General features: G+C 45.1%; 1 protein-coding gene across 1 annotated transcript in view; it reads right to left on the bottom strand.

Annotated features, from left to right (window-relative positions):
* pcdh12 (protocadherin 12) overlaps positions 1-27,218 on the bottom strand; it is a 27,395-nt gene extending 177 nt beyond the window's left edge. The window contains exons 1-4 of the mRNA XM_014211986.3: positions 22,876-27,218; positions 21,514-21,605; positions 17,287-17,435; positions 1-3,020 (exon numbers count right to left, since the gene is read on the bottom strand). The exon at positions 1-3,020 is cut by the window's left edge and continues 177 nt beyond it. Coding sequence (XP_014067461.1) covers positions 2,611-3,020; positions 17,287-17,435; positions 21,514-21,605; positions 22,876-25,785 — 3,561 coding nt within the window. The 5' untranslated portion in view covers positions 25,786-27,218 and the 3' untranslated portion in view covers positions 1-2,610. The remainder of the gene's footprint in view (positions 3,021-17,286; positions 17,436-21,513; positions 21,606-22,875) is intronic.
* Positions 27,219-27,491: the final 273 nt, after the last annotated feature.

The raw sequence follows: 27,491 nt of genomic DNA, 5'->3' as shown, positions 1-27,491 counted from the left end.
CTGGGTGTATAATGCCCTGTTCACACTGCAGGCCTATAACGCTCAAATCAGTTTTGGAATACTGACTGTCCAAATAGCAAGTTATAAGTGACCAAATAGGATTTATATGTGTTCAGACGGCAGTAATTTGCTGACATGACTATGCTAGTTCTCATAGTAAAGACAGGTGTGTCCACAGTGGTGTAGGCTGATTGGTGCACGTGCTTCCTATCACTCAGAAGTTATGTAGCAAGCTAAGGTGACACAATGCCTGCCATGGATGTTTCCCAGGTGCATTGAATGTTCAAAATCATAGTGTGAGAACACTTTTAAGGCCTCAAAAGGATAAGATGATACAACTTTCAAAATGAGTCCTTTTTGTCTAGCCACAGCAGTCAACTAGCTAGCAGTTTAGCTTTCTAGCACATTCACTAATTTGTTTGTAAACATTTAACAAGCTAGTTAGCTACCACATTTTCTTGTCAAACTGTCAACAGAGTAGCTAGCAAGCAACAAGATATGCCAATTAACAGTCTAAAAACCACTTGAGGGCAAATAAATCAGATTTGACCACCTACGAAGGTGGCTTGAAATGTGGCTTCAAATATCAGATTCCATGTGCATTTTAGATGTTCTGACTGCAGGGGAAAAAACTGATTCGAATCGGGTATGCAAAAAAATAGGATTTGAGTCACTTCAAACTGCCAATGAGAACAAGGCTTTTACAGTGCCTTCGGAAAATATTCAGACCCCTTGACCTTTTCCACATTTTGTTCGGTTAGACAGCCTTATTCCAAAATTGATGCAATTGTTTTTTCCCCATAATCAATCTACACACAATACCCCATAATGACAAAGCAAAAACAGGTTTAGAATTTTTGCTAATTTATAAAAAATAAAAAAACTGAAACATCACATAAGTATTCAAACACTTTACTCAGTACTTTGTTGAAGCACCTTTGGCAGCGATTACAGCCTCGAGTCTTCTTGGGTATGACGCTACAGGCTTGGCACACCTGTATTTGGGGAGTTTCTCCCATTCTTCTCTGCAGATCCTCTCAAGCTCTGTCAGGTTGGATGGGGAGCATTGCTGCACAGCTATTTTCAGATCTCTCCAGAGATGTTTGATCAGGTTCAAGTCCGGGCTCTCTGGCTGAGCCACTCAAGGACATTCAGAGACGTGTCCCAAAGCCAGTCCTGCGTTGTCTTGGCTGTGTGCTTACGGTCGTCGTCGTCCTGTTGGAAGGTGAACCTTCACCCCAGTCTGAGGTCCTGAGCACTCTGGAGCAGGTTTTCATTAAGGATCTCTGTACTTTGCTCTGTTCATCTTTCCCTCGATCCTGACTAGTCTCCCAGTCCCTGCCACTGAAAAACATCCCCTCAGCGTGATGCTGCCACCATTATGCTTCACCATAGAGATGGTGCCAGGTTTCCACCAGACGTGACGCTTGGCATTCATGCCAAAGAGTTCAATCCTGGTTTCATCAGACCAGTGAATCGTGTTTCTCATGGTCTGAGAGTCTTTAGGTGCCTTTTGGCGAACTCCAAGTCAGCTGTTATGTACCTTTTACTGAGGAGTGGCTTCCGTCTGGCCGCTCTACCATAAAACACGAATAAATAGCAAAGGGTCTGAATACTTATGTAAATAAGGTATTTTAGATTTTTATGTTTTCTACATACGCAAACATTTCTAAAAACCCGTTTTCGCTTTGTCATTATTAGGGTACGCTGTGTAGATTGCTGAGGATTTTTTTTTGTATTTAATCCATTTTAGAATAAGGCTGTAACATAAGAAAATGTGGAAAAAGTCAAGGGGTCTGAATACTTTCCGAAGGCACTGTAAGTGTTTCCTACACAGACATATCAACAAACATTTATACCTCTGTAAATATTACATTTTTCAGTAGCTAAATAATTTACTTGAGTAAATACAAATAGTAAACAATAATGGAAACATTTCTCAAAATGGTGGTGAAGGAAGTGTCAGCAGACTAGGTCCATTGTGACATACATTTCACACATTCCTCCTCAGGAACAGGACATAATGTTGTTAGTGTTTTGTCTTCAAAGAAGACAGAGCCGTTTCCTTCTTGGGCTCTTTGAATGGGGCTGCTAAACTTAAGCCATTCATACCATGGACAACGCTAACAACGGATAGCACCATGTTGTTGCTCCAACTGATAAGCACTTCTGACGAGAGACAAAGTAAATCTTTGTTGCATCAGAATGATACAGAGGAGTATGTGCCACATGAAGACAGTTTCATTGTGTAACATTTATCTTAAGGTAAATGTACACTTTTCTATGTAGGGAGTACAGTATAGTACATTGTGCTTTTTCCAGCACTGAATAAAGACCTTTGGTTAACTCCTCTCCCTCTTCTGACCTTGTCCTGTTTCAGACAGGGAAGCAGGCTGTCAGAACTTAGGCATGTATTGGACATCTCCTAATGGGGATATGTTAGGAGGAGAGTTGCTGTTGTAAGCTTGAGCAGTTCAGTCATTTCAGCAACAGGTAAAAGAAAGTCATCAGTTTCTTTATTTTGGGGGGGGGGGGGGGTCTTAGGCACCCAAACACACAAGAACCAATCAAATAAAGTTGAGGCAACTGTTCTCATACCAGGGGTTGGGCCTAAGGGCATTGAGCCAGGGGGGACCTCTTTTCGGGGTTCACAGAGTTCCTTTGCATGTTGGCACCCCCTGCTGCGGCGGTATCTCCTTCCAGCCCCAGCGAGCGCCGGTAGGTGGCGGACAGTCTGTAGAGCACGTCTGGCGAGGGGCGGGGCTGAGAGTCGCCTTTCTGGGTCAGGAGCATATTAAACAAAGTGTTGACCTCGGAGATCAACACCCCGCCCAGTGAGCCATCCTCCGGCTTCTTACCGAAGGTGGAGAAGGAGGCAGAGTCAAGGGTGTCTGGGGAGCAATGGGTTTCAGGGGATGGTGGCCCATTGGGAACAAAAACATTCTCGTGGTAGTCGGCAGTTAGGGGGAGGGAGAGGCGGGACAGCCACGCAGGGTCCTCTATGTCAGCAAAGACGTCATCTGATGAGAGATGAGAACATGTCAATAAAGTATGGAGTATTGGCAATAGCGTTTTTTTAACAACATAGGACAAAGCAACAACACTACAGTGATACAGTGCTGGATGTGACACAGGGAACATGTGGGTGTTCTTTGTTATAGTGTTTGTTGTTGGTCAGTATTGTTGTTTATCCCTGTGAAAATGAATTTCTTCAGGTGAAAAAGTTAAATGAAATCTGAAGCTGGGAGAATGATTATCTGGTATGTCGAAGACGACAAATAGAAACTAAGTTAATAAAAATAAGCTTATGGAGGTATAAGTCTAATCTTGCTTTTTCCTTCAATTTCCTTGAGAAAAACACTGTGGGACGAAAACAGGATAGAGGAAATCACAGGAGTATATTTATCTGGCTGTTGTGAACCGGCATTTCCTGTCATCTCCTGGCTGTATCCGGAGTTATAGTCAAGTAAAAGCTGATTTATGCTTGATCTGGGAATGCGGTGCAGAGGCGCAGTAAAGACGGTGTGACGCAAAAGGCCATAACAAGCTCCGTACCGCATGCACCTCCCCAATTTTTAACAATGCGGAGGGCTCTGTATAACTCCGCATTGACATGATTGGATGACGGTAGGTGGGGGCGGTACATCCTGTATGAACACAAATTCACTTCCTTGACAAGCGCAAGAAGTATCAATTCCCTTACTTATGCAGAGGCAGCATCGCAGTAAATGCTGTATGGCCAATGCAGATTGTGGAATGACCATACATCGGCATTAAAGTGGTCAAGTGGTTCTGCACACAAACCCTGTTAAGACAATCAAAAGACACATTGTGATCTGATCATCCTGCCCACTTCTGGTAGTCAGACACATATTGTGTCTTGATATCTTACAAGTGTAGACAGATATGGACAGAGAAAACATTTAAATCATTGGCAGGTGGCACCATTGACTGTTTATATCAATATGTGTCTTACAATAAATAAATATTGTTTTTGAAAGAATATCTATGAAATGATTTGCATAAAGGGGCCAGGAAATCTGGTCACAATGCCACCACAGTGGACGGATAACAGACACATTTATATTCCATGTGTAGACATATTTCTGAAAATGTGGGCACCATCAGAATGTAGACAAGATCAGCACAAAGGACTCATGTTAGCACCAGGTATAAACGAGGCTAGAATGAGCACGTACACACTCAAAACAGGTCAAAAATCAATTTAAAGCCATTGTCTACAGTTAAGCATTACAGGCATACTTGTATAATTTTTTTGTATGGGGATGTGCAAACCTGATTATCATGACCAACATCATATTGCTTTTGTTTGTTTGTTTTGATAAAAATACAACTTTAGTTGTGGTTTAACTGTATGGCAGGGGTAGACAACTAGATTCAGCCGCGGGCCAATTTTTGTCGGAGTGGATGGACATGGGGCCGGAACATAATTATAATTATTTGTACAATGCAAATTGACCACAACTAAGCCCGAAAAGAGATTGTACTTGAAAATTACAATTTCATACCTTGATTACATTGCGGCACGATCACATCTCTTTTTGTATTCGTGGGAATACTTGGGAAGAGATTTCCTAAATTAAACACATTGTTTGCTGAATTCCTGGTGATTTTAGTATTTTTTAACCAACAAATGAAATTCACAAAAATTAAAAAACTTTGAGGGCGGTTTTGGCCCGGCAGTTTTGGCCGGCAGTTACATTTGTGACAATGAAATTTGGCTAAAAGAATAATGAAATGAATGACATGAAATTGTTTCAACTTATTCCTATCATAGGTAAATAATCCAAGCAATACATCTTACCATAATAGTGTAAAATGAAACATCTACTGTTGTCTTGCCACAGATTCCTCACATGAATACAATGCCAAAAAAGACAACACCGTTTCTGGGTGGTCATCACCAAAAGTACAATTTGAATCTGTTTTTTGTTTTTTTACTTCTTCATATACTGGTCGGCAGGATAATATTTATAAATATTTTTGAAAGTAACATACTTAATTTTGTTAATAAGTACGTATGTGTGTGGCAACATCCAAACTTCTTCCCCAACTACTGTATATTATCAATAAAACCATTCCATTAAGGAATGACATAAGGTATAGATACAGTGGGGAGAACAAGTATTTGATACACTGCCGATTTTGCAGGTTTTCCTACTTACAAAGCATGTTGAGGTCTGTCATTTTTATCATATGTACACTTCAACTGTGAGAGACGGAATCTAAAACAAAAATCCAGAAAATCACATTGTATGATTTATAAGTAATTCATTTGCATTTTATTGCATGACATAAGTATTTGATACATCAGAAAAGCAGAACTTAATATTTGGTACAGAAACCTTTGTTTGCAATTACAGAGATCATACGTTTCCTGTAGTTCTTGACCAGGTTTGCACACACTGCAGCAGGGATTTTGGCCCACTCCTCCATACAGACCTTCTCCAGATCCTTCAGGTTTCTGGGCTGTCACTGGGCAATACGGACTTTCAGCTCTCTCCAAAGATTTTCTATTGGATTCAGGTCTGGAGACTGGCTAGGCCACTCCAGGACCTTCAGATGCTTCTTACGGAGCCACTCCTTAGTTGCCCTGGCTGTGTGTTTCGGGTCGTTGTCATGCTGGAAGACCCATCTTCAATGCTCTTACTGAGGGAAGGAGGTTGTTGGCCAAGATCTCACGATACATGGCCCCATCCATCCTCCCCTCAATACGGTGCAGTCGTCCTGTCCCCTTTGCAGAAAAGCATCCCCAAAGAATGATGTTTCCACCTCCATGCTTCACGGTTGGGATGGTGTTCTTGGGGTTGTACTCATCCTTCTTCTTCCGCCAAACACGGCGTGTGGAGTTTAGACCAAAAAGCTCTATTTTTGTCTCAGCAGACCACATGACCTTCTCCCATTCCTCCTTTGGATCATCCAGATGGTCATTGGCAAACTTCAGATGGGCCTGGACATGCGCTGGCTTGAGCAGGGGGACCTTGCGTGTGCTGCAGGATTTGAATCCATGACGGCGTAGTGTGTTACTAGTGGTTTTCTTTGAGACTGTGGTCCCGGCTCTCTTCAGGTCATTGACCAGGTCCTGCCGTGTAGTTCTGGGCTGATCCCTCACCTTCCTCATGATCATTGATGCCCCACGAGGTGAGAACTTGCATGGAGCCCCAGACCGAGGGTGATTGACGTCATCTTGAACTTCTTCCATTTTCTAATAATTGCGCCAACAGTTGTTGCCTTCTCACCAAGCTGCTTGCCCATTGTCCTGTAGCCCATCCCAGCCTTGTGCAGGTCTACAATTTTATCCCTGATGTCCTTACACAGCTCTCTGGTCTTGGCCATTGTGGAGAGGTTGGAGTCTTTGATTGAGTGTGTGGACAGGTGTCTTTTATACAGGTAACGAGTTCAAACAGGTGCAGTTAATACAGGTAATGAGTGGAGAACAGGAGGGCTCCTAAAATAAAAACTAACTGGTCTGTGAGAGCCGGAATTCTTACTGGTTGGTAGGTGATCAAATACTTATGTCATGCAATAAAATGCAAAGTAATTACTTAAAAATCATACAATGTGATTTTCTGGGGGGTTTTTTTAGATTCCGTCTCTCACAGTTAAAGTGTACCTATGATAAAAATGACAGACCTCTACATGCTTTGTAAGTAGGAAAACCTGCAAAATCGGCAGTGTATCAAATACTTGTTCTCCCCACTGTATAACATTCTGTTGAAACAAGGTTCGTATAGCTTTAATGTTGTTGAATGGACCAAAAGAAAAACAAATCTTTCTTACTGATGAGTCAACAGGGTTAATCGTAGGTATGTTCTGAGGGTCAGGTCTTGACACGTTTCTGAATAATAAAGCAACACCTGAGGGAACGGCATCTAAAGCAATTTGCAAACTCTTTAGGTGTTACAGGGATCTTATGAAGTGATAAGAATTCCTTATAAATAAGGAAAAGTCCCTCTGCATTTACAAGTTGGCTGACCAATAGGATATTATTTCGGGAACCAATATTTTACAAACAAAAACACTGCATTCTGAAAATATTCAGATGTTAGATTTTTTCTAAAATTGATTAAATAAAAATCATCATCAATCTACTTGGATTGAGCTCAGGTGCATCCTGTTTCCATTGACCATCCTTGAGATGTTTCTACAACTTGGAGTCCACCTGTGGTAAATTCAATTGATTGGACATGATTTGGAAAGGCACACACCTGTCTATATATCATCCCACAGTTGACAGTGCATGTCAGAGCAAAAACTAAGCCAAGAGGTCGATGGAATTGTGCGTAGTTCTCCGAGACAGGATTGTGTCGAGGCACAGATATGGAGAAGGTTACCAAAACATTTCTGCAGCATTGAAGGTACTCAAGAATACAGTGGCCTCCATCATTCTTAAATGGAAGAAGTTTGGAACCACCAAGACTTCTCTTAGAGCTGGCCGCCCGGCCAAACTAAGCATTCGGGGGAGAAGGGCCTTGGTCAGAGAGGTGACCAAGAACCCGATTGTCACTCTGACAGAGCTCAGGACTGAGTGAAAGATGAACAGAGCAAAGTACAGAGAGAACCTTGATGAAAACCTGCTCCAGAGCGCTCAGGACCTCAGACTGAGGCGAATGTTCCCTTTCCAACAGGACAACGACCCTAAGCACACAGCCAAGACAATGCAGGAGTGGCTTCGGGACAAGTCTCTGAATGTCCTTGAGTGACCCAGCCAGAGCTAGGACTTGAACCTGATCGAACATCTCTGGAGAGACCTGAAAATAGCTGTGTAGCGACGCTCCCCATCCAACCTGACAGAGCTTGAGAGGATCTGCAGAGAAGAATGGGAGTAACTCCCCAAATACAGGTGTGCCGAGCTTGTATTGTCATACCCAGGAAGACTTGAGGCTGTAATCGCTGCCAAAGGTACTTCAACAAAGTACTGAGTAAAGGGTCTGAATACTTATGTAAATGTAATATTTCAGTTTTTTATAAATTTGCCAAATTGTCTAAACCTGGTTTTGCTTTGTCATTATGGGGTATTGTGTGTAGATTGATGAGGGAAAAAAAACTATTTAATACATTTTAGAATAAGGCTGTAATGTAACAAAATGTACAAAAAGTCAAGGTTTCCGAATGCACTAAGTATTTTTTATACAATATGTCCCGACTATTCCATATATAATATCTGTATGGAGAACAATTATGGTTATAAATTAAGGACCATGACAATACATTTTTTTACTGGGACTTTGTCTATATTATAAATGCATACCAACATGAAAGTATGGCCACCAAAAGTAGAGAAGACATGAGTAATACAGTTCCACATAGAAGTGGGTCTTCTTAGGAATTGTTTTCTCAAATTGATCTTAAAACTATAAGGTAGTAAAGTCCAGAAAATTCAGCCCACGATACTCATAAGTGTTCATTACAACAGTTTCCCTAATGTAATGGGTACAGTTTCTCCACAGAAAGTTTAAAAGCATCTGGTCTCTCTTTGCTTATTTTACAGTCAAGATATAAAGATAGAGCAGCATATGTTAGTCTAGAGATACCTTCAGCCTTGGTTATTAGAACTCTTCCTTTGATAGAGAAGTCCCTCTGTAGCCATTGATTTAGCTTCTTCGGGGTTTTTTTAACAAGAGGGTTCAAATTTAGTAAGCCTCTAGACTGCTGATCCTTACTAATGGTTATGCCTAAAAATGTAAGTTCTTCTTTCACTGGAATACCATAATATGAAGGTGTCACACAATCTTTGACAGCCATGAGTGCACATTTATTAAATGTTAATATATAGACCAGATGCTTTGGAAAAGGATTATATCACATTGATCGATATGGGAATCTGACTAGTGTCTTTCAGAAAAAGTGGAGTATCGTCAGCCAGCTGGCTCATCATTTATTTACCAGCCATGGAAATGCCTTGTACAGGACTATTATTTAAAGACTTTGTAATAAGTTGGACGACTAATAATAACTGATACGGTGAGTTAGAGAGGATTTAGGCAAGGTTGTCCTAACTCAAATCTAGGTCAGGTGCCATGTTTCAGTTTGATAGAGCTGTTAACATTAGTATAGTGTCTTAATAGCCTCACAGAAAAAAATCCCTAAAGCCAAATTTCTCAAGAGAGTGGAAGAGGAACCGATCCTCTGCTGTGTCAAATGGTCCTCGGTCCTAAACCCTTAGCCCTTGAATGAAGTTTTACATCTTCACAGCCGAGAATACCTTAAATGTCCCTTGCCCAAGCGAGGGAGAGTGATCAGAGAGGCAACGTCGTCAATGGAAAAACAACCAACCTAAAGCTATTATATGTACCTAGTAAGCTAGCACTCCCGTCAGGTATCCCCCGCCTACGAACTTCAAAACACACTGTCTGCCCTTCAGACCAAGATAACTTTCCCTCTTGGTCTAAGACGTTGGTTGCTTCTATGGGAGACCCGGGTTCATATCCTGCGTGTTAAACTTGCCCTGTGGTCCTTTTCATCTAATCACAACCAGACCCGGGCACACACACACTAACACAGTGGTTCCCAACTAGGGGTACTGGGACCCCTGGGGGTACTTGGCCTATCCACAGGGGGTACTTCAAAAGACTAACGAGTCCATAGGATTACTGGTAAAATGCACGAGGGGATACTTTAGGGGTACTCCAGGCAAAGCGAAATTCAGTTGGGGGTATGGTAACCAAAAAAAAGTTGGGATCCACTGTTCTAACACAAACTTACAGAGCAGTCACTGAACAACCCCAGAACCTACCCCCACCACACACAAACCCTGATTCCCTCTCTCATGCACACACACTTATACTCCCCCCTCACCACACGCACTGCGTGACACTGACAGCCCTCAACTTAAATCTCAATCCATAAACCAAACAAGTCCTTATACTTCTGATTTCACACGACACATCAGTGAAAAGTAACCAACACAAATCCCACATGATGTTCAAATGCATCATGTTCCGCCCCAAGTCCTTCTAAGATAGTTATCCCCCGCTGTATTTGTTTGGAATGTTCAAAGGCTCTGCTGTGAGATATTTGTTTTTGAATGGAAGACTGAGCTCCATATATGTGGGGGTTTGAACTACACGCAAAGGTCATCAAATGAAGTTGCGCTGACTCAGTCGACCACCATCTTTCATGTCTGTCGTCTCCAGGAGACCTCAGAAGAGAGCGTTGCTAACAGGGCTAGCGTACATATAAAACACTGTCAGAAACTAATGGGGGCAGGCTGGCCCTTTTTTACAGTCTGTTGCGTCTGCTTGACTTTGACACGGAGGCTGGGGAGGCAGTGATCAATCTAACTCACAGCAAGCCACATCAGAGAGAGAGGTTAACTCACAAGCTAACTGCCTGGGTTCAATCACGTCAGGTTTTCTAAAATGCTGCTTCCTTTTCTGGCCCCTTTCTCTGCAATCGCCTCAGTCCCATCCCGTCCCCCCTTCTGCATCTCATTTTATAAAACGGGATGGAATCCTGTTGTTTGGATCCTGGAGGCTGATTGATAGCAGTGAGTTATAGCGCCACTATTCTGCATTCCATGTGTAATGCCTATTAACGGTTCCTTTAGATGTATCGATGCACATCCACTGTCCCACAGCCCAGCCAGTCAATTTATAATCTTAATCTCCCCTGGGAAAAAAAGCATCTTCAGAATATTTCCCCATGCTACTAGCCTAGCATTTGGTTTGGTACAGAGGGGATTAATATAAGCCTTGCTGTGTGTGCCTGTCCAACCTGTGCAACATTGACGTTTTTTTTTTTTTTTTTCCGATCTCCATATTACGTGACGAGACTGACAGTTTATCTGATCCAGACAAATTAATTGATCAGGATCATTATAATGGATATAGAAACAAAGGTAAAACAAACAAAAATGCAGTTTGCTGTAATTTCAGCTGCTTGATGTGATTGTGTATTTGGCTAGCAAAGGAGAAGTAAACTTAGCCTAGCTATCCTCCCTAACTTTCTTATTGACTCGACCATTAGCTGGTCGTTGCCTGTTTATAAATGATTTATTACATTTCAATTCGCCTCTCTCTTGTAATAATTGAACCTCTGCTACCTAGCTAGCTACATGCCAATGATTTTTTTAGCATAGCAACGACTTGGTCAAAACATGAGAATATAATTAACAACCAGCCTGATGGTTACCAACGTCAGAACCGGCTTTTGCCCGGACTATATCGTCTGGTGGAAGGATGAAATAACTTTCACTTTACACCTCATCCCCATTTCTCTTCACCCCTCACTTTACACCTCATCCCCCTTTCTCTTCATCCCCCACTCTACACCTCATCCCCCTTATCTTCGTCCCCCTTTCTCTACACCTCATCCCCCTTTCTCTACACCCCCACTCTACACCACATCCCCATTTCACTTTACGCCTCATCCCCATCTCTTTTCCCCCCACTTTACACCTCATCCCCCTTTCCCTTCACCCCTCCACTCCACACTTCTTCCCCCTTACTCTACACCCCCCACTCTACACCTCATCCCCATTTCACTTTACAGCTCATCCCCATTTCTCTCCACCCCCACTTCACACCTCATCCCCCTTTCTCTTCATCCCCTACTCTACACCTCAACCCCCTTACTCCACACCCCCCACTCTACATCACATCCCCATTTCTCTTCACCCCCCACTTTACACCTCATCCCCCCTTTTCTTCGTCCCCCTTTCTCTACACCTCATCCCCCTCTCTCTTCATCCCCCACTCTACACCTCATCCCCCCTCTCTTCATCCCCCACTCTACACCTCATCCCCCCTCTCTTCACCCCCCTTTCTCTACACCTCATCCCCCTTTCTCTTCATCCCCCTTTCTCTTCATCCCCCACTCTACACCTCATCCCCCTTTCTCTTCACCTCATCCCCCTTTCTCTTCACCCCCACTTTACCCCTCATCCCCCTTTCTCTACACCCCCCACTCTACACCTCATCCCAGTTTCTCTTCACCTCCACTTTACACCTCATCCCCTTTCTCTTCATCCCCTACTCTACACCTCATCCCCCTTACTCCACACCCCCCACTCTACATCTCATCCCCATTTCACTTCACCCCCCACTTTACTCCTCATCCCCTTTCTCTTCATCCCCCACTCTACACCTCATCCCCCTTCTCTTCGTCCCCCTTTCTCTACACCTCATCCCCCTTTCTCCTCATCCCCATTTTTCTTCACCTCATATCCCTTCTCTTCACCTCATCCCCCTTCTCTTCACCTCATCCCCCTTTCTCTACATCCCCCACTCTACACCTCATCCCAGTTTCTCTTCACCCCCACTTTACACCTCATCCCCCTTTCCCTTCACCCGTCACCCCCCACTCTACACCTCATCCCCCTTTCTCTTCACCTCATCCCCCTTTCTCTTCACCCCCACTCTACACCTCATCCCCTTTCTCTTCACCCCCCACTCTACACCTTATCCCAGTTTCTCTTCACCCCCACTTTACACCTCATCCCCCTTTCTCTTCGTCCCCCTTTCTCTACACCTCAACCCCCTTACTCCACACCCCCCACTCTACATCACATCCCCATTTCTCTTCACCCCCCACTTTACTCCTCATCCCCTTTATCTTCATCCCCCACTCTACACCTCATCCCCCCTTTTCTTCGTCCCCCTTTATCTACACCTCATCCCCCTCTCTCTTCATCCCCCACTCTACACCTCATCCCCCCTCTTCATCCCCCACTCTACACCTCATCCCCCCTCTCTTCATCCCCCTTCTCTTCACCTCATATCCCTTCTCTTCACCTCATCCCCCTTCTCTTCACCTCATCCCCTTTCTCTACATCCCCCACTCTACACCTCATCCCAGTTTCTCTTAACCCCCACTTTACACCTCATCCCCCTTTCCCTTCACCCGTCACCCCCCACTCTACACCTCATCCCCCTTTCTCTTCACCCCCACTCTACACCTCATCCCCCTTTCTCTTCACCCCCTACTCTACACCTTATCCCAGTTTCTCTTCACCCCCACTTTACACCTCATCCCCCTTTCTCTTCATCCCCCTTTCTCTACACCTCATCCCCCTTTCTCCACCTCATATCCCTTCTCTTCACCTCATCCCCCTTTCTCTACATCCCCCACTCTACACCTCATCCCCCTTTCTCTTCACCCCCTACTCTACACCTTATCCCAGTTTCTCTTCACCCCCCACTTTACACCTCATCCCCCTTTCCCTTCACCCCCCACTCTACACCTCATCCCCCTTTCTCTTCACCTCATCCCCCTTTCTCTTCACCCCCACTCTACACCTCATCCCCCTTTCTCTTCACCCCCCACTCTACACCTTATCCCAGTTTCTCTTCATCCCCACTTTACACCTCATCCCCCTTTCTCTTCACCTCATCCCCTTTCTCTTCACCCCCCACTCTCCACCTCATCCCCATTTCTCTTCACCTCATCACCCTTTCTCTACATCTCATCCCAGTTTCTCTTCACCCCCCACTTTACACCTCATCCCCCTTTCCCTTCACTCGTCACACCTCATCCCCCTTTCTCTTCACCTCATCCCCCTTTCTCTTCACCCCCACTCTACACCTTATCCCAGGTTCTCTTCACCCCCACTTTACACCTCATCCCCCTTTCTCTTCACCTCATCCCCCTTCTCTTCACCCCCCACTCTACACCTCATCCCCCTTTCTCTTCACCCCCACTTTACACCTCATCCCCCTTTCTCTTCACCTCATCCCCCTTCTCTTCACCTCATCCCCCTTCTCTTCACCTCATCCCCCTTCTCTTCACCTCATCCCCCTTTCTCTTCACCCCCACTCTACACCTCATCCCAGTTTCTCTTCACCCCCACTTTACACCTCATCCCAGTTTCTCTTCACCCCCACTCTACACCTCATCCCCCTTTCTCTTCACCTCATCCCCCTTTCTCTTCACCTCATCCCCCTTTCTCTTCACCTCATCCCCCTTTCTCTTCACCACATCCCCCACTCTACACCTTATCCCAGTTTCTCTTCACCCCCACTTTACACCTCATCCCCCTTTCTCTTCACCTCATCCCCCTTCTCTTCACCTCATCCCCCTTCTCTTCACCTCATCCCCTTCTCTACATCCCCCACTCTACACCTCATCCCAGTTTCTCTTCACCCCCACTTTACACCTCATCCCCCTTTCCCTTCACCCCCCACTCTTCACCTCATCCCCTTTCTCTTCACCTCATCCCCCTTTCTCTTCACCTCATCCCCCTTTCTCTTCACCTCATCCCCCTTTCTCTTCACCTCATCCCCCACTCTACACCTCATCCCAGTTTCTCTTCACCCCCACTTTACACCTCATCCCCCTTTCCCTTCACCCCCCACTCTACACCTCATCCCCCTTTCTCTTCACCTCATCCCCCTTTCTCTACATCCCCCACTCTACACCTCATCCCAGTTTCTCTTCACCCCCCACTCTACACCTCATCCCCCTTTCTCTTCACCTCATCCCCCTCTCTTCACCTCATCCCCCTTTCTCTTCACCTCATCCCCCTTTCCCTTCACCCCCCACTCTCTTCACCTCATCCCCCACTCTCTTCACCTCATCCCCCACTCTCTTCACCTCATCCCCCACTCTCTTCACCTCATCCCCCACTCTCTTCACCTCATCCCAGTTTCTCTTCAGCCCCGCTTTACACCTCATCCCCCTTTCTCTTCACCTCATCCCCCTTTCTCTACATCCCCCACTCTACACCTCATCCCAGTTTCTCTTCACCCCCACTTTACACCTCATCCCCCTTTCCCTTCACCCCCCACTCTTCACCTCATCCCCCTTTCTCTTCACCTCATCCCCCTTTCTCTTCACCTCATCCCCCTTTCTCTACACCTCATCCCAGTTTCACTTTACACCTCATCCCCCTTTCTCTTCACCTCATCCCCCTTTCTCTTCACCTCATCCCCCTTTCTCTTCACCTCATCCCCCTTTCTCTACATCCCCCACTCTACACCTCATCCCAGTTTCTCTTCACCCCCCCCTTTCTCTTCACCTCATCCCCCTTTCTCTTCACCTCATCCCCCTTTCTCTACATCCCCCACTCTACACCTTATCCCAGTTTCACTTTACACCTCATCCCAGTTTCTCTTCACCTCATCCCCCTTTCTCTACATCCCCCACTCTACACCTCATCCCAGTTTCCCTTCACCCCCACTCTACACCTCATCCCCCTTTCCCTTCACCTCCCACTCTTCACCTCATCCCCCTTTCTCTTCACCTCATCCCCCTTTCTCTACATCACATCCCAGTTTCTCTTCACCCCCACTTTACCCTTCATCCCCCTTTCTCTACACCCCCCACTCTACACCCCCTTCACTTTATCTCTCGTGATCCATGGCTCCCCCCATTCCAAACTTAATTAGACTGGACCAACAAGCAGGGAAACCCTAAATCCTCAGAAAACAATTACCCTCTTACTGGAACCAAAAGAACCCCCTTAGACACACCACACACACACGTTTGATGTGAAGAACACCCCTGCTGTGGTTGATTGACTACAACCACAATAAAACACCCGAAGATATTGAAGCAGTTTAAAGCATACCGCCAAGTGTTAGATCCACAGACCTGACTAAAGTCAGAGCTCAACTTTGATAAGTCATAATGGCAAATATTGAAAAAATCAGTTGACTGAAAACTGACAATTCAATTGGTGATATGAGATTCATCTTCCATCAGCTCTAAGACTGATTTTCGAGTGAACTGTCCCTTTAATGGGTGATATGGCTACCAAACAAAGGAATGCAGACTCAAAAGAAAATAGCAGAGCTCAAGGAGAGATAGACTGAGGCCGCATTCTGAAGAAGGGGTACTGAAAACACACTGATCTACCCACACACACCTTTGCATTGTGTCGATCAGGACGAAAGACAGATGTGGAACATGATATCAGAGGTCAGATTCAAGGCTATCTGTTCAGATCTCGCTGAAACACTGCCTCAGGGCAGAGTGGGTGGTGGTGACTGTGTGTGTGGGTGTGTGTGTGTTGGGGTTGTTCTATGCAGCTGAAAAGATGGGGCTCTCCAGGTGAAAAGAAAAAATGTGTTGCCCAGGGAATCAGAAACACAGGCTGTTTGAATGTTAGAACAACGTCATAGATCCTCAAAGAGCATGAGCTTCTCACCGTTCGTAAGTCTCACAAATCTAGTGTGAGTTACAATGCTAATGGAGGACCCCTTTGGGCGTGGGTGACTCAAGCATGACACACAAACACACACGCAGGTCTTTGTAACACCCGTGTGAGATTACTGTACTGGCATATACTTTAAATGGCTCTAACTCAAGATCAACTGAAAGATAGAAATCCTCGTATTCAGCCTTGAAGTCTTGAGAGAGACTATGTGCCGTGTTTTAAAAAGAACAAAGACAGAACCGACGTGACGAGGACCTAAACAATTGGAAAGAACTCAATACGTATGTTTACTGTGTACATACACTGAGTATAGCAAACATTAGGAAGCCTTCCTAATATTGAGTTGCACCCCCTTTTGCCCTCAGAAAAGCCTCAATTTGTCGGGGCATGGACTCTGCAAGGTGTCGATATCATTCCACAGGGATGCTAACCCATGTTGACTCCAATGCTTCCCACAGTTTGCTGGATGTCCTTTGGGTGGTGGACCATTCTTGATACACACGGTAAACTGTTGAGTGTGAAAAACTCTGCAGGGTTGCAGTTTTTGACACACTCAAACCGGTGCGCCTGGCACCTACTAACATACACCGTTTAAAGGAACTTAAATATGATGTCTTGCCCATTCACTCAAGGCTGAAAAATCCTTCTTTAACTTGTCTCCTCCCCTTAATCGACACTGATTAAATTGGATTTATATCAATAAGGGATCATAGCTTTTACATGGATTCCCCTGGTCAGTCTCATGGAAAGAACAGGTGTTCCTAATGTTTCGTACATTCAATGAAGGTTGGACTATATAGAATTTGAACATATGTATTAGTCTGGTCAATCATACTAAGCGTCATACTAAGCGCTGCACTCATTGTTTCACATCAAACAATGTCACATACAGTACAGCAATATGTATCTTTACGGCTGAGTGAAAACAGCCACGCTCAGCTTATGATATTGTTAGTCACTTAAGTTTGCTATGAATTCTAAGAACATAATTAAGTGGTAGAAGCCCAACAGAGAGCTAAGAATTCAAATAAGTGCTTTTTCTTCGTTAATATTGACCATTAAAATGTTTTCCCTTCAAGCCATTGTTTGTTGACTATAAAATAGGATCATTTCTCTTGTCAAATCGGTCAACCTGGTTAAATAAAGTTTCAATTTGAAATAGTTCTTACCAGGGTTGTTGAGCAGGTTATTAAGCCCCTCCTCCAGTAGCGGGTCAACAGGGGAGTCTCGGCCCATGTCCCAGTCCACGTCTCCGGCCTCACTCTCACCATGACCGCTGTCCTTGGTGCTCTGCCAATCAGTGTCCTGAGCGTAAGACCTTGAGGGAAGCAAAGGAAACAGACAGGGGAGCGTCAGGGACAGTGAGAGAGTGCATTTTAGAACCGACGTTTAGGAGTAATATTATCGATAGTCAGCCATCTTGTGGAACCTTCACTATGACCGTCATGTCATATTCAATTGTTCCCAAGAATCAAGCTGTTCTGGAATGTGTTGACCTGAGCCCAGTTTAACACTTGAATAGCTTCCAACCCCGGCTCAATGCTGAGGTGCATTGAGCCAGACAAAGGGTGTGCTAAGTGGCATTTAACTGTGCTGAGATGCTCTAAGCCATGCTAAGAGGTCTTGTGCAACACTCATCTTTGCCTCCTACTTCATGTACTTATGGGGGTTTTAAAGTTTGGTGATAAAACACCAGAGACATGAGGTATAGACTGAAGACAGAACATGCTCCCTGTCAGAGACTATCAGAGCCAGTTAGAGACCAGACAGACCTGAGGCCTCTTTATCAAAAGGTGCGTATGCACAAAAAAAACTAAACCTTGCGTGCCCCAGTTTTCCCGCAAAGATTGGTATTTATCCATTTTGAACCCGACTGGAACGTGCATCTCCACGCACAGCTCAGACCATGCGTACACACAACTTCTAGTTGTTAAAGAATTGTATTGCAAGCATATTGTTCTTTTAAGGAAATCGAGGCGTTTGAAGGCACGGGAAATAATTCATAATAAATGGTGATAAAAACATGAAAACTTAATGATAAAACAGATGCATTTACCACTGGTAAGGAGATTGCATAACAGCATGTAAGTTAATATGTTTCTTTAATTATTATTATCTCCTTTTCTGACATGATTGGTTAGTTCCCGCTACTATACGATAAATATGACCATTCATCCATTCAAATGCCAAGAATGCTCTAAAGTAAACAGACCAGTAGCCTACTTAAAATATGACAGTAGGCCATGTGTAGGGTCAGATAATACACAGTATTTCTGTGCAAATAGGATCGCGACATTGTAGCCTATTTAATCTCAGCGCCTATACCAAGGCAGGAGATAGAAACACAATCATCTATTGATAAGCAAAATATTTAACAACCGTTCGTCTTTTGCATAGAAGTGTGGGCTCTAGCATCTAGTTTTAAATTGTTTGAGTAAACAATCAATCATCTGGCAGAATGCATTCAGTGTTTGGCACTCACTGTAGGTATCTAGCGCCGAGAAAACTAGAGGACGTAGTTCTTCCTGATGTCGTATTACCTCTCGCTATCAACACAGTCAGCCCAGCCAGTAATACACTCGTGTACCCCATGGACCGGATTTTGTATAAAACACTTTCAATTCAGGCTGCAACGTCATCAGTTTCCTCCTTTACTCGATTTAATGGCACGTCGATTGGGGGGGGGGGGGGGGGGGCTTACTGTCTTAAAACAATTTTCCACCACCATACTAGGGTGGCTAATGTTACTTTTTGATGTTGCGGTGCGCATTCAGCCAGGGGTAAACAGACTCGCATGGTGTACAACATCCAGAAGTTGTCCGAAACTCTTAAAATGGTTGTGGAAAATTGTGTTTTATTAAGACAATATGCTTATTTCGCCCACCATATGCTTTAATGCTTATTTTTTCCACCAATGAGCCATTCATTCGAGTTAAGGAGGAAACTTTGTAGCCGGAATGGAGGATGTTTTATGTACAAGCCGTCCATGTGGGTCACCAGTGTATTGCCTGCTGAATACATTAAAGTAGGATGTAAGATGACAAACTATGTAAAAGGGATAATAGCGCTAACTTGCGGCCGGTTCGGCTATGTTTAGTTTGAAAAATTCAGTTCACAATGTTAAAACATTCTGCCCACACCTTTACAGAAATTTTATCAAATTTGCCATAGCTCTTTCATTTAGAAACGGTCATCATGTCCGAGTTCCAATATTTCCAAATCATACAGCAAATGAGGGAGTTTTTGTCAAAATAAAAGCTGAAAGGGGGCCGTTTTCCAGGTGGGATTTTAACGCTAGTTCTCGTGAACAGAATACAACGGGTGGGTCTAATCCTGGATGCTGATTGGTTAAAACTGCATTCCAGACAGTGTCTATTCCACAAATTACCACCGGCTAAAACTGTGAGGTTGAAATGCCTATTTACTCCATCTCACTGCGCAATCCACTGTCTCATCAGCCCAGCCAGGCAATTTATAAACTTGATCTCCACTGAGATGGAACAGAGTAAATAGGCATTTCAACATCATAGCTTGTGGTAATTTGTGGAATAGACACCAGCTGGAATGTGGTTTTAACCAATCAGCATCCTGGATTAGACCCACCCGTTGTATAATTGGGAGATTAACCAGGTTGGCCGACAACATCCCAGATAGTCGGCCATGACACAAAACATACACCCCACGTAGACAGATTCTTAATTATCCATGAAAGCGAAGAGGCTGAACCAGATATGAACCCCTCACATCATACTGTGTATAGAATATAACATTGTGATCAGTGGATGTGCTGGCTCCTGCCTTTGGGAATGAGTCAGGGCAGTGTGGTAGGCACTGAGTCCTGCTCTGACGTGCTCCCTGCCACAGTGACTGACTGGATGACTGGCAGAGCACTTATGGTATGAGACACTCTTCCTGTTATTGGGCAGACACATACCTGAGCAGCATTGTCTAGCTATATTACCACCCACTGTGCACAAACTGGTTGGATGTCCGGGGCTATCGTCGGATGGGGCCACGGTGTCTCCCGACCCCTCCTGTCTCAGCCTCCAGCCCTAGGACCATGCCTCAGGACTACCTGGCTTGATGACTCCTTGCTGTCCCCAGTCCACCTGGCCGTGCTGCTGCTCCAGTTTCACCTGTTCTGCCTGCGGCTATGGAACCCTGACCTGTTCACCGGACGTGTTACCTCTATTCCAGACCTGCTGTTTTCAACTCTCTAGAGACAGCAGGAGCAGTAGAGATACTCTGAATGCTCGGCTATGAAAAGCCGAACTGACATTTACTCCTGAGGTGCAGACCTGTTGCACCCTCGACAACTACTGTGATTATTATTTTACCCTGCTGGTCATCTATGAACATTTCAACATCGTGGCCATGTTCTGTTATAATCTCCACCCGGCACAGCCAGCAGAGGACTGGCCACCCTTCATAGCCTGGTTCAGCTCTAGGTTTCTTCCTCAGTTCCGGCCTTTCTAGGGAGCTTTTCCTAGCCACCTGCCTCTACACCTGCATTGCTTGCTGTTTGGGGTTTTAGGCTGGGTTTCTATACAGCACTTTGTGACATCAGCTGATGTAAGAAGGGCTCTATAAATACATTTGATTTGATTTGAATCAATGTTGTTTCCTCATAATTTCAACAAATTCGATGTTGAATCAACGTGGAAAACTGATTGGATTTTGTAAAAATCATCAACCTAAGGGAATTGTGTATTTTTTTCCACCCAAATTTTTACCAAAATCACTTATTTTATTCTTTTTTTTTTTCTCACATTGACCTTATGTTAGTTGACAACTCAACCAAATGTAAATCAAAACTAGATGTTGAACCGACGTCTGCGCCCAGTGGGTAGGACGATTTGAAACAATATTCATAGGGTGTTTCGGGCAGGTCTCCTTTGAAAAATTTATATAAAATCTCAGTGGGATCACTTGTACAAAAAAAGGATAAATAACAAAACATGTATGTAAATCTACATTTTTGACAAGTTCAATTTCATGAAAAGATAATAATGAAAGTCAGATTGTCATGTAGCCTGTTGAATCATAAGGCATCAATACAATCTAAAACTAATGATGCATGTAGTGGTCGTAGTGGTCAACAGCCAACTGGCTCTGAAACAAAGGAGGGATAATGATGCATGTAGTGGTCGTAGTGGTCAACAGCCAACTGGCTCTGAAACAAAGGAGGGATAATGTTGCATGTAGTGGTCAACAGCCAACTGGCTCTGAAACAAAGGAGGGATAATGATGCATGTAGTGGTCAACAGCCAACTGGCTCTGAAACAAAGGAGGGATAATGATGCATGTAGTGGTCAACAGCCAACTGGCTCTTAAACAAAGGAGGGATAATGAAAGGAAAAAGGGAAAAAAAGACAAGAAAGAGGAAATGTGCTCACCTGCCAGCCCGCTGGGAGAACTTGTTGCCTCGGAAGTTTGGTCTTGGCTGCAGCTGGCCCTGGTGGAGCAGGGAGAGGAGCTGAGAAACCTGCTGTAAGGAGGCAGGAGATGATGAAAGGGATAAGGAAACAGTGATATTATAACAAACTAGGGTTTTGAGAATGTGCTGTATTGAAGCTGTTGAGTGTATTGGGTGGAGGTGACAATCGTCAAATGAATAAATATTATTTGTTCTGTGAGACTCTATTCAACCCATCTCTCACTATGGAAACCCTAACATTGGGGAGTTCATTTTGAGCAGTTTGTGCTGATATCTTTCTTGTGGATGTGCTGCTAACTCTGGCCTCCACATTCAGAGAGGAAACAGCCTTTGTGAGGTGTAGAGAGGGTGGTTTGTGTGTGTGTGTAGGACTCAGAGGGTGGACAGGAAAGCGCTTTACGTAAAGGGCTATTATTCTCTGACCCGTTTCCTTCCAGGATGAACCTCTGAAATATGGTCGTGGGGGGGGGGTCTGAAAACCTCCAGCTGGGGCAAGCAGGCGAAGATGAAGGAGAGGTGGGTCAACACTCAGTCATCTTCCTGCGCTTATAATGGAATATACATGAGGCCTTAAAACTTTGCCAGACTCTTTGTTCTAAGACTATTGGGCGTTGGCATCGCCGTCTGCGTCTATTCCCCCTCAATGACGATGTGTCGTTTGACTAGCACAGCACTTCTTGAGTAGACATTTACAGATGCTGCTTTTCTTTGCTTAAAGTGAGATCAGCAATTTGGACCATTTGTCACCGACGACTCGCGGTGCTTAAATGTCAAAGCAGTATTCCCTTAATCTACAGATATATCAGAACTTACTTTGGCTGGGCTTCCCCCTTAGAGAGTGGTCTACTGATTCTTCCTGGCGTTTTTTCCTTCTCTATATGAGTGCGTTATGCGATATTGAGTAAAAGGATTGGTGCGATTGCTTGAGGGGCATGGGAGTAGACAGGATTACAGTGGCTGACACATGAGCACCTGAATAAACGCAATGCTTTGGCTCCAGCATCATCTGTTAGTTGTCCCCTCAGGCTTCCTATGTAAGCCATACACGAGGGGGGGGGGGGGATATCTGCTCTCAGGACCTTCAATTTAAATCCATCTCAATTCCTGTAGGTTACACTTAATTATTTAAGTTAGAGCATGTGAAAAAATTAAGGCTTATTTGTACAAAAGTCTGAGAAAAAAAAAGTTTTTCTTTCCGTTATTCGTTAAATGGATATAGGGTATCTAACATGAGAATGATTAAAACCAATGTAATGCATTGCATAAGATATACCAAATGTGCATTCAAGTTTGAAGTAATTTTAACTAAAAGGTTTATTACCTGCACTTCGGGAGAGGCAGCAGACAACTCAATGGAGTTCTCTCCGAAGGCAGCCATGGAGAGACGGACCAGGTTCCTTAGCATCCGTCTGTGGTTTTCAGCGTCAAGTCCACTTCTGGCATCTGTGTTCTTGTGCCTTCTAAGTGTTGCCACCTGGGACGATGTTTCTGGCTCTTCAACGTCAGGGCTATCCTGGATCTCAGAGTTCCCATGTCGCCTCAGGGTACTGGTCTGATACAGTGAGGAGGACGATGAAGGGTTTCTTGCCTTACGCAGGGTTCGGTAAGGAGTGGCCGGGGTTCGAGGAAGAGTGCCGTCCAGCTCGATGCTCCCAGGTTTCCTGAGTGTTCTGGAATGGGAGACTGGTAGCGTTGATCCCCCCTCTGGGTAGGCCTGGGAGTGGACTGTTGGGTTCATGGAGTTGGCAACGCTGTACTGCCTTTCGGTGTTTTGCTCTTCAACCACCAGGAGCATCGGGGAGAGGGGCTGGGCTTCGTCATCTTCTGGAGGTTCCTCCCTTCGTCCCCTCAGGACTGGCACCAGCTGGATGTCTGTCTTCCTGATGTTTTTCTGCGGGCGGCGAGGGTGGCTCGTGTAGGTGGACTCGGCCGTCCTGCAGTTGTAGGAATGGTTGTCTCGTTTCGTAGGGCGACAGAAGGTGGTCACCAAGGCAACAGCCAGGAGAAGCAGGATGCAACTGGCCCCAAGGCAGATGGCCACCATCATGGTGAAACTCAGCTGACCATGGTTACCAGGGGCTGAGTTCTTCAGATGGTCCCGCAAGTTGATGAAAGCCACCTCCAAGGTGGCCTTTGTCAATAGCCTTGGAGAACCCTTGTCCGATACAGCAATATCCACTTTGAAAGTTTTCCCAATGAGCTCTGTAGCATTGGTCGTGTTAACATACAGTTGTCCGGTGGTGTCATCGAGTCTGAATAGCCCTGTGGGGTTTCCATCTGTGATCATGTAGCTGAGTCTTCCATTCAGGCCAGAGTCTGGATCATTTGCCTTGATGGTAGTGGCCAGGAATCCCATAAATCCATTTTGGACAGAGCGACCAGTATGAGGATCGGTGAAGCATTCTTCAGCACCATCCCCTAATTCTGTCACTATCTCCCCCTTCTCTTCATTGACCGGGACACTCACAAAGGCTATGCCTTTCTTTGGCATCGGCTCCTTGATGACGGGGTAGTTGTCATTGACATCCTGGATCTCGATGAGTACGGTGGCGGTGCTGGTGAGGGGTGGATGCCCATGGTCTATGGCCTCCACAATAAAGGAGTATGTGGGCGACTCCTCATAGTCCAATGACTGCTGGGCGCTGACTACACCACTGGTGGAGTGGATGGCGAAAGACGCCGTGGGAGGTCCCAGTTCATTGGACTCTCGGATGGAGAAGGACACCCTGCCACTGAGCTCAATGTCCACATCATTGGCCTCTACCTTAAGGACCTGGAGCCCCACGGTATTGTTCTCCTTGAAGGAAGCCCTGTAGTGGGACTTGGAGAACACAGGGGCATTGTCATTCTCATCCAACACATGGACAACTAGGTGTCTAACACATGACAGTGGAGGGTCACCGTAATCCTGGGCAAGTAACGTGAGATTATACTCCATGACCTTTTCCCGATCCAGGGTGCCATTGGTTACGATCATGTAATTGTCGCCATGGATTTTCTTGAGGCGGAAGTGGCCCGATCCATGCTGGATGTGGGCGTGCACATTCCCGTTGTCCCCGGAGTCTGCATCAGAGACCATCACCAGTGCAAGGAACGTGTCCTCTGGTGCACCTTCTAAAACAGTTGCCACTGGGGAATCAGGGGGTGTCCAAGTGACGTGGATCCTTGGTGCATTATCATTGACATCCCTCAGCTTGACGTGTAGTTTACAATGAGAGGGGATGGCGTTGGGCCCAAGATCGCGAGCCTGGATGTCCACCTCATAAAAGTGTTTGGCTTCATAATCCAGTGGGCCTTTTAAAGTCACTGCCCCACTCTGGGGGTGGATACCAAAAAGCTTCTGCACCTCAGGTGGAGCATGCTTGCTTAGAGAGTACTCAACCTCCCCGTTGGCCCCTTGGTCAGGGTCCGTGGCCTTGAGGTTGATGACGATAGTCCCACGGGCTGTATCCTCGGCAAGTTCCACAGTGGGGGTGCTATCCTCAAACATGGGGCTGTTGTCGTTAGAGTCCAAGACGTTGACCCGGACCAGAGTACTGCCCGACCTGGGAGGATTCCCCTTGTCCCAGGCCACCAGAGTCAGCTCAAAGGAGGAATGCACTTCCCTGTCCAGCTCCTTGATCACCACCAGCTCTGCCTGCTTTGGCCCATCCGCAGCGCTCCTTACATCCAGGGCAAAATGCTGGTTGACGGACAGCGAGTAGGTCTGCAGACCATTGGGTCCGGCGTCCGGGTCCACCGCTCGGTCCAGGGGGATCCGCATCCTCAATGTGGCCATCTCAGAGATTTCAATCTCCTGCTGGCTGCTGGGGAAAGTTGGGCTGTGGTCATTCAGGTCCATCACCTCCACCCGCACCTTCAGGAAGTGGATAACACCACCTTTCCTGTAGAGTACACTGAAGGCCAACTCACACAGGTCCAAGCCTCGACACAGCTCCTCCCGGTCCAACTGGCCTAGGGTGGCGACAGTTCCATCTCTTACTCCAATGGAGAAAGGCAGGGCTTGACCATGCTCCACGACCTGGAAATCCTCCAGTACCCCGGTCTCGCCTCTCTGACGCAGGTCATCGACCAGACGGCCGACCCTGGTGCCCACAGGCTGCTCCTCCCAGACTTGGTACATGACAGTTAATGGGGCCGGGTCTGAAGACTGGGCCCCAGAACTAAGCCACAGAACCAGCAGTAGAGCCAGCAGCATGACTGTGTGAGATATTACTGTCCTGTCCAGCATTTAAAAGGGCATGGCTAAGACCCACAAAAAACTACTTATTTCCCCTTCTTCAATTTAAATAATGATGACTGATGAAAAACGAAACTATTGATAGAAAAGATATCCTTTTAAAATAGCCCGATACAGTAAAAAAGTCTAATATTTTTGTTATAAATCGAGAAAACATGTATCAATATAAGCCATGAATCAAACAGCTCATCTACCCATATTCTTGCACTTTTACCAAGCTCTGAGTATCAGCACAAAATATAGCAACAATTACAGCTAAATCAATGAAACAAACAATCTAATATTTTTCCTAACAAAACAGATTTGAATTAAAGACTAAATTAATGAAAGACAACCCTACATCCCTTTATAACAACAACCTTAGAACCCTTAAGTTTAGTCAGATAACTAAATTACAGAACCCTATAACTAGAGCCATTGCCTCCCTCTCTTACACATACACACGCTCACAGCTTACTGCATGAATCACTCACACAGCTGCTGGCTCCCAGCGTCCCGGTTCATCAGCCTGTAGCTACAAAGTAAAGCAAGGAGAGCACTGAGGAAGTTTGGATCTGTGATGATACATGCAGGATAGGACCCAACCAATCAGAACAGGGGGGTGGAGCATATGCAAATCTAAACTCCACACCCCAAAAGAGAAGTGGGCCCTCGGGAAATCAAGCAGGAGTTGAAACAACATTGGAGTGCTTTTAAAGAAATGTGATCCTCCCTCCGACTCTGCCCCCAGTCCTTCACTCCTTTTGCCTTGTTGCTTTTTTCCTGCAATCTTCAAAAAACCATCAGAAACTTGCATTGTGGATTTTTAACTCAGTAGAAATCAGAGTGGGCTTGAAGCGTGGCCCCTATGGGACTTTGAGCTGTAACCAGGCCTGCTCTCGACTCAGAGCTCCATGACGTAAGGTCTGGGCTCGCGACAGAAATCCTAAACGCTAGATAGCTCTTGCTGATAAATGTGTGGCAAACTTAAACTTGTCAGCCGTAAACGTCTTTTAGCAGGTTAAATGACCCTTTCTGGACTACTTTCCATTTTTTTATCTTTTGTTGTAATATACGGTTTTTGTTGGGTTTCTCAGCAGTAAGCTGCAAATGTTGTTTTCACACATAGCACAGTGAAGAAAAGAAAATTTGTGCTGCTGTAAAAAGTAGAATCTATCCATACTGAAGGGCTCACAACAATGACACAAAACTGCAGTTCCGGATAATATAAACAGGGCAAACAATCCTGATAAACAACATCAGACCATTATACACCTTGACAACTATATGTACAGGATCTCCACGATAGGAACATTTTTATAAAAAGAGTGCGAAATGGCATAATCTTAGCTCTGCATGTATAAATATAAAAGTTTAAATGTGTGACGGGAAATTATCCAATAGCCTGAGCCTAGAAAGACAAAGTTTGTTATACTCTGTACGGTTCAAACAACATACAAAACCGTACCAATCAACCTGATCAATCAATGTTTACATGTACATAATTCTTCTGTTTGCATTAATATAATTCTTATTTTTCATCTACTATTTGAGGACCTAAAATTAAGGAGCCGTAGGCCTATAAGCTACACCAGAAAGAATAGCACGCGAAGTTTCAAGCATATCACTTCCCCCTTCAGCTCGGACATCAACAAACCCATTACTGCACGGGCCAATAAAAGCTTTTCACAGAGTGCCAACAGCTGGGACTCTGGGAA

The sequence above is a fragment of the Salmo salar genome, chromosome 09 (assembly GCF_965601325.2).
Source record: "Salmo salar chromosome 09, fSalSal1, whole genome shotgun sequence".
NCBI lineage: Eukaryota > Metazoa > Chordata > Actinopteri > Salmoniformes > Salmonidae > Salmo > Salmo salar.
Note: the sequence above shows the minus strand (reverse complement) of the source record. Positions and strands in the feature narration are given on the sequence as shown.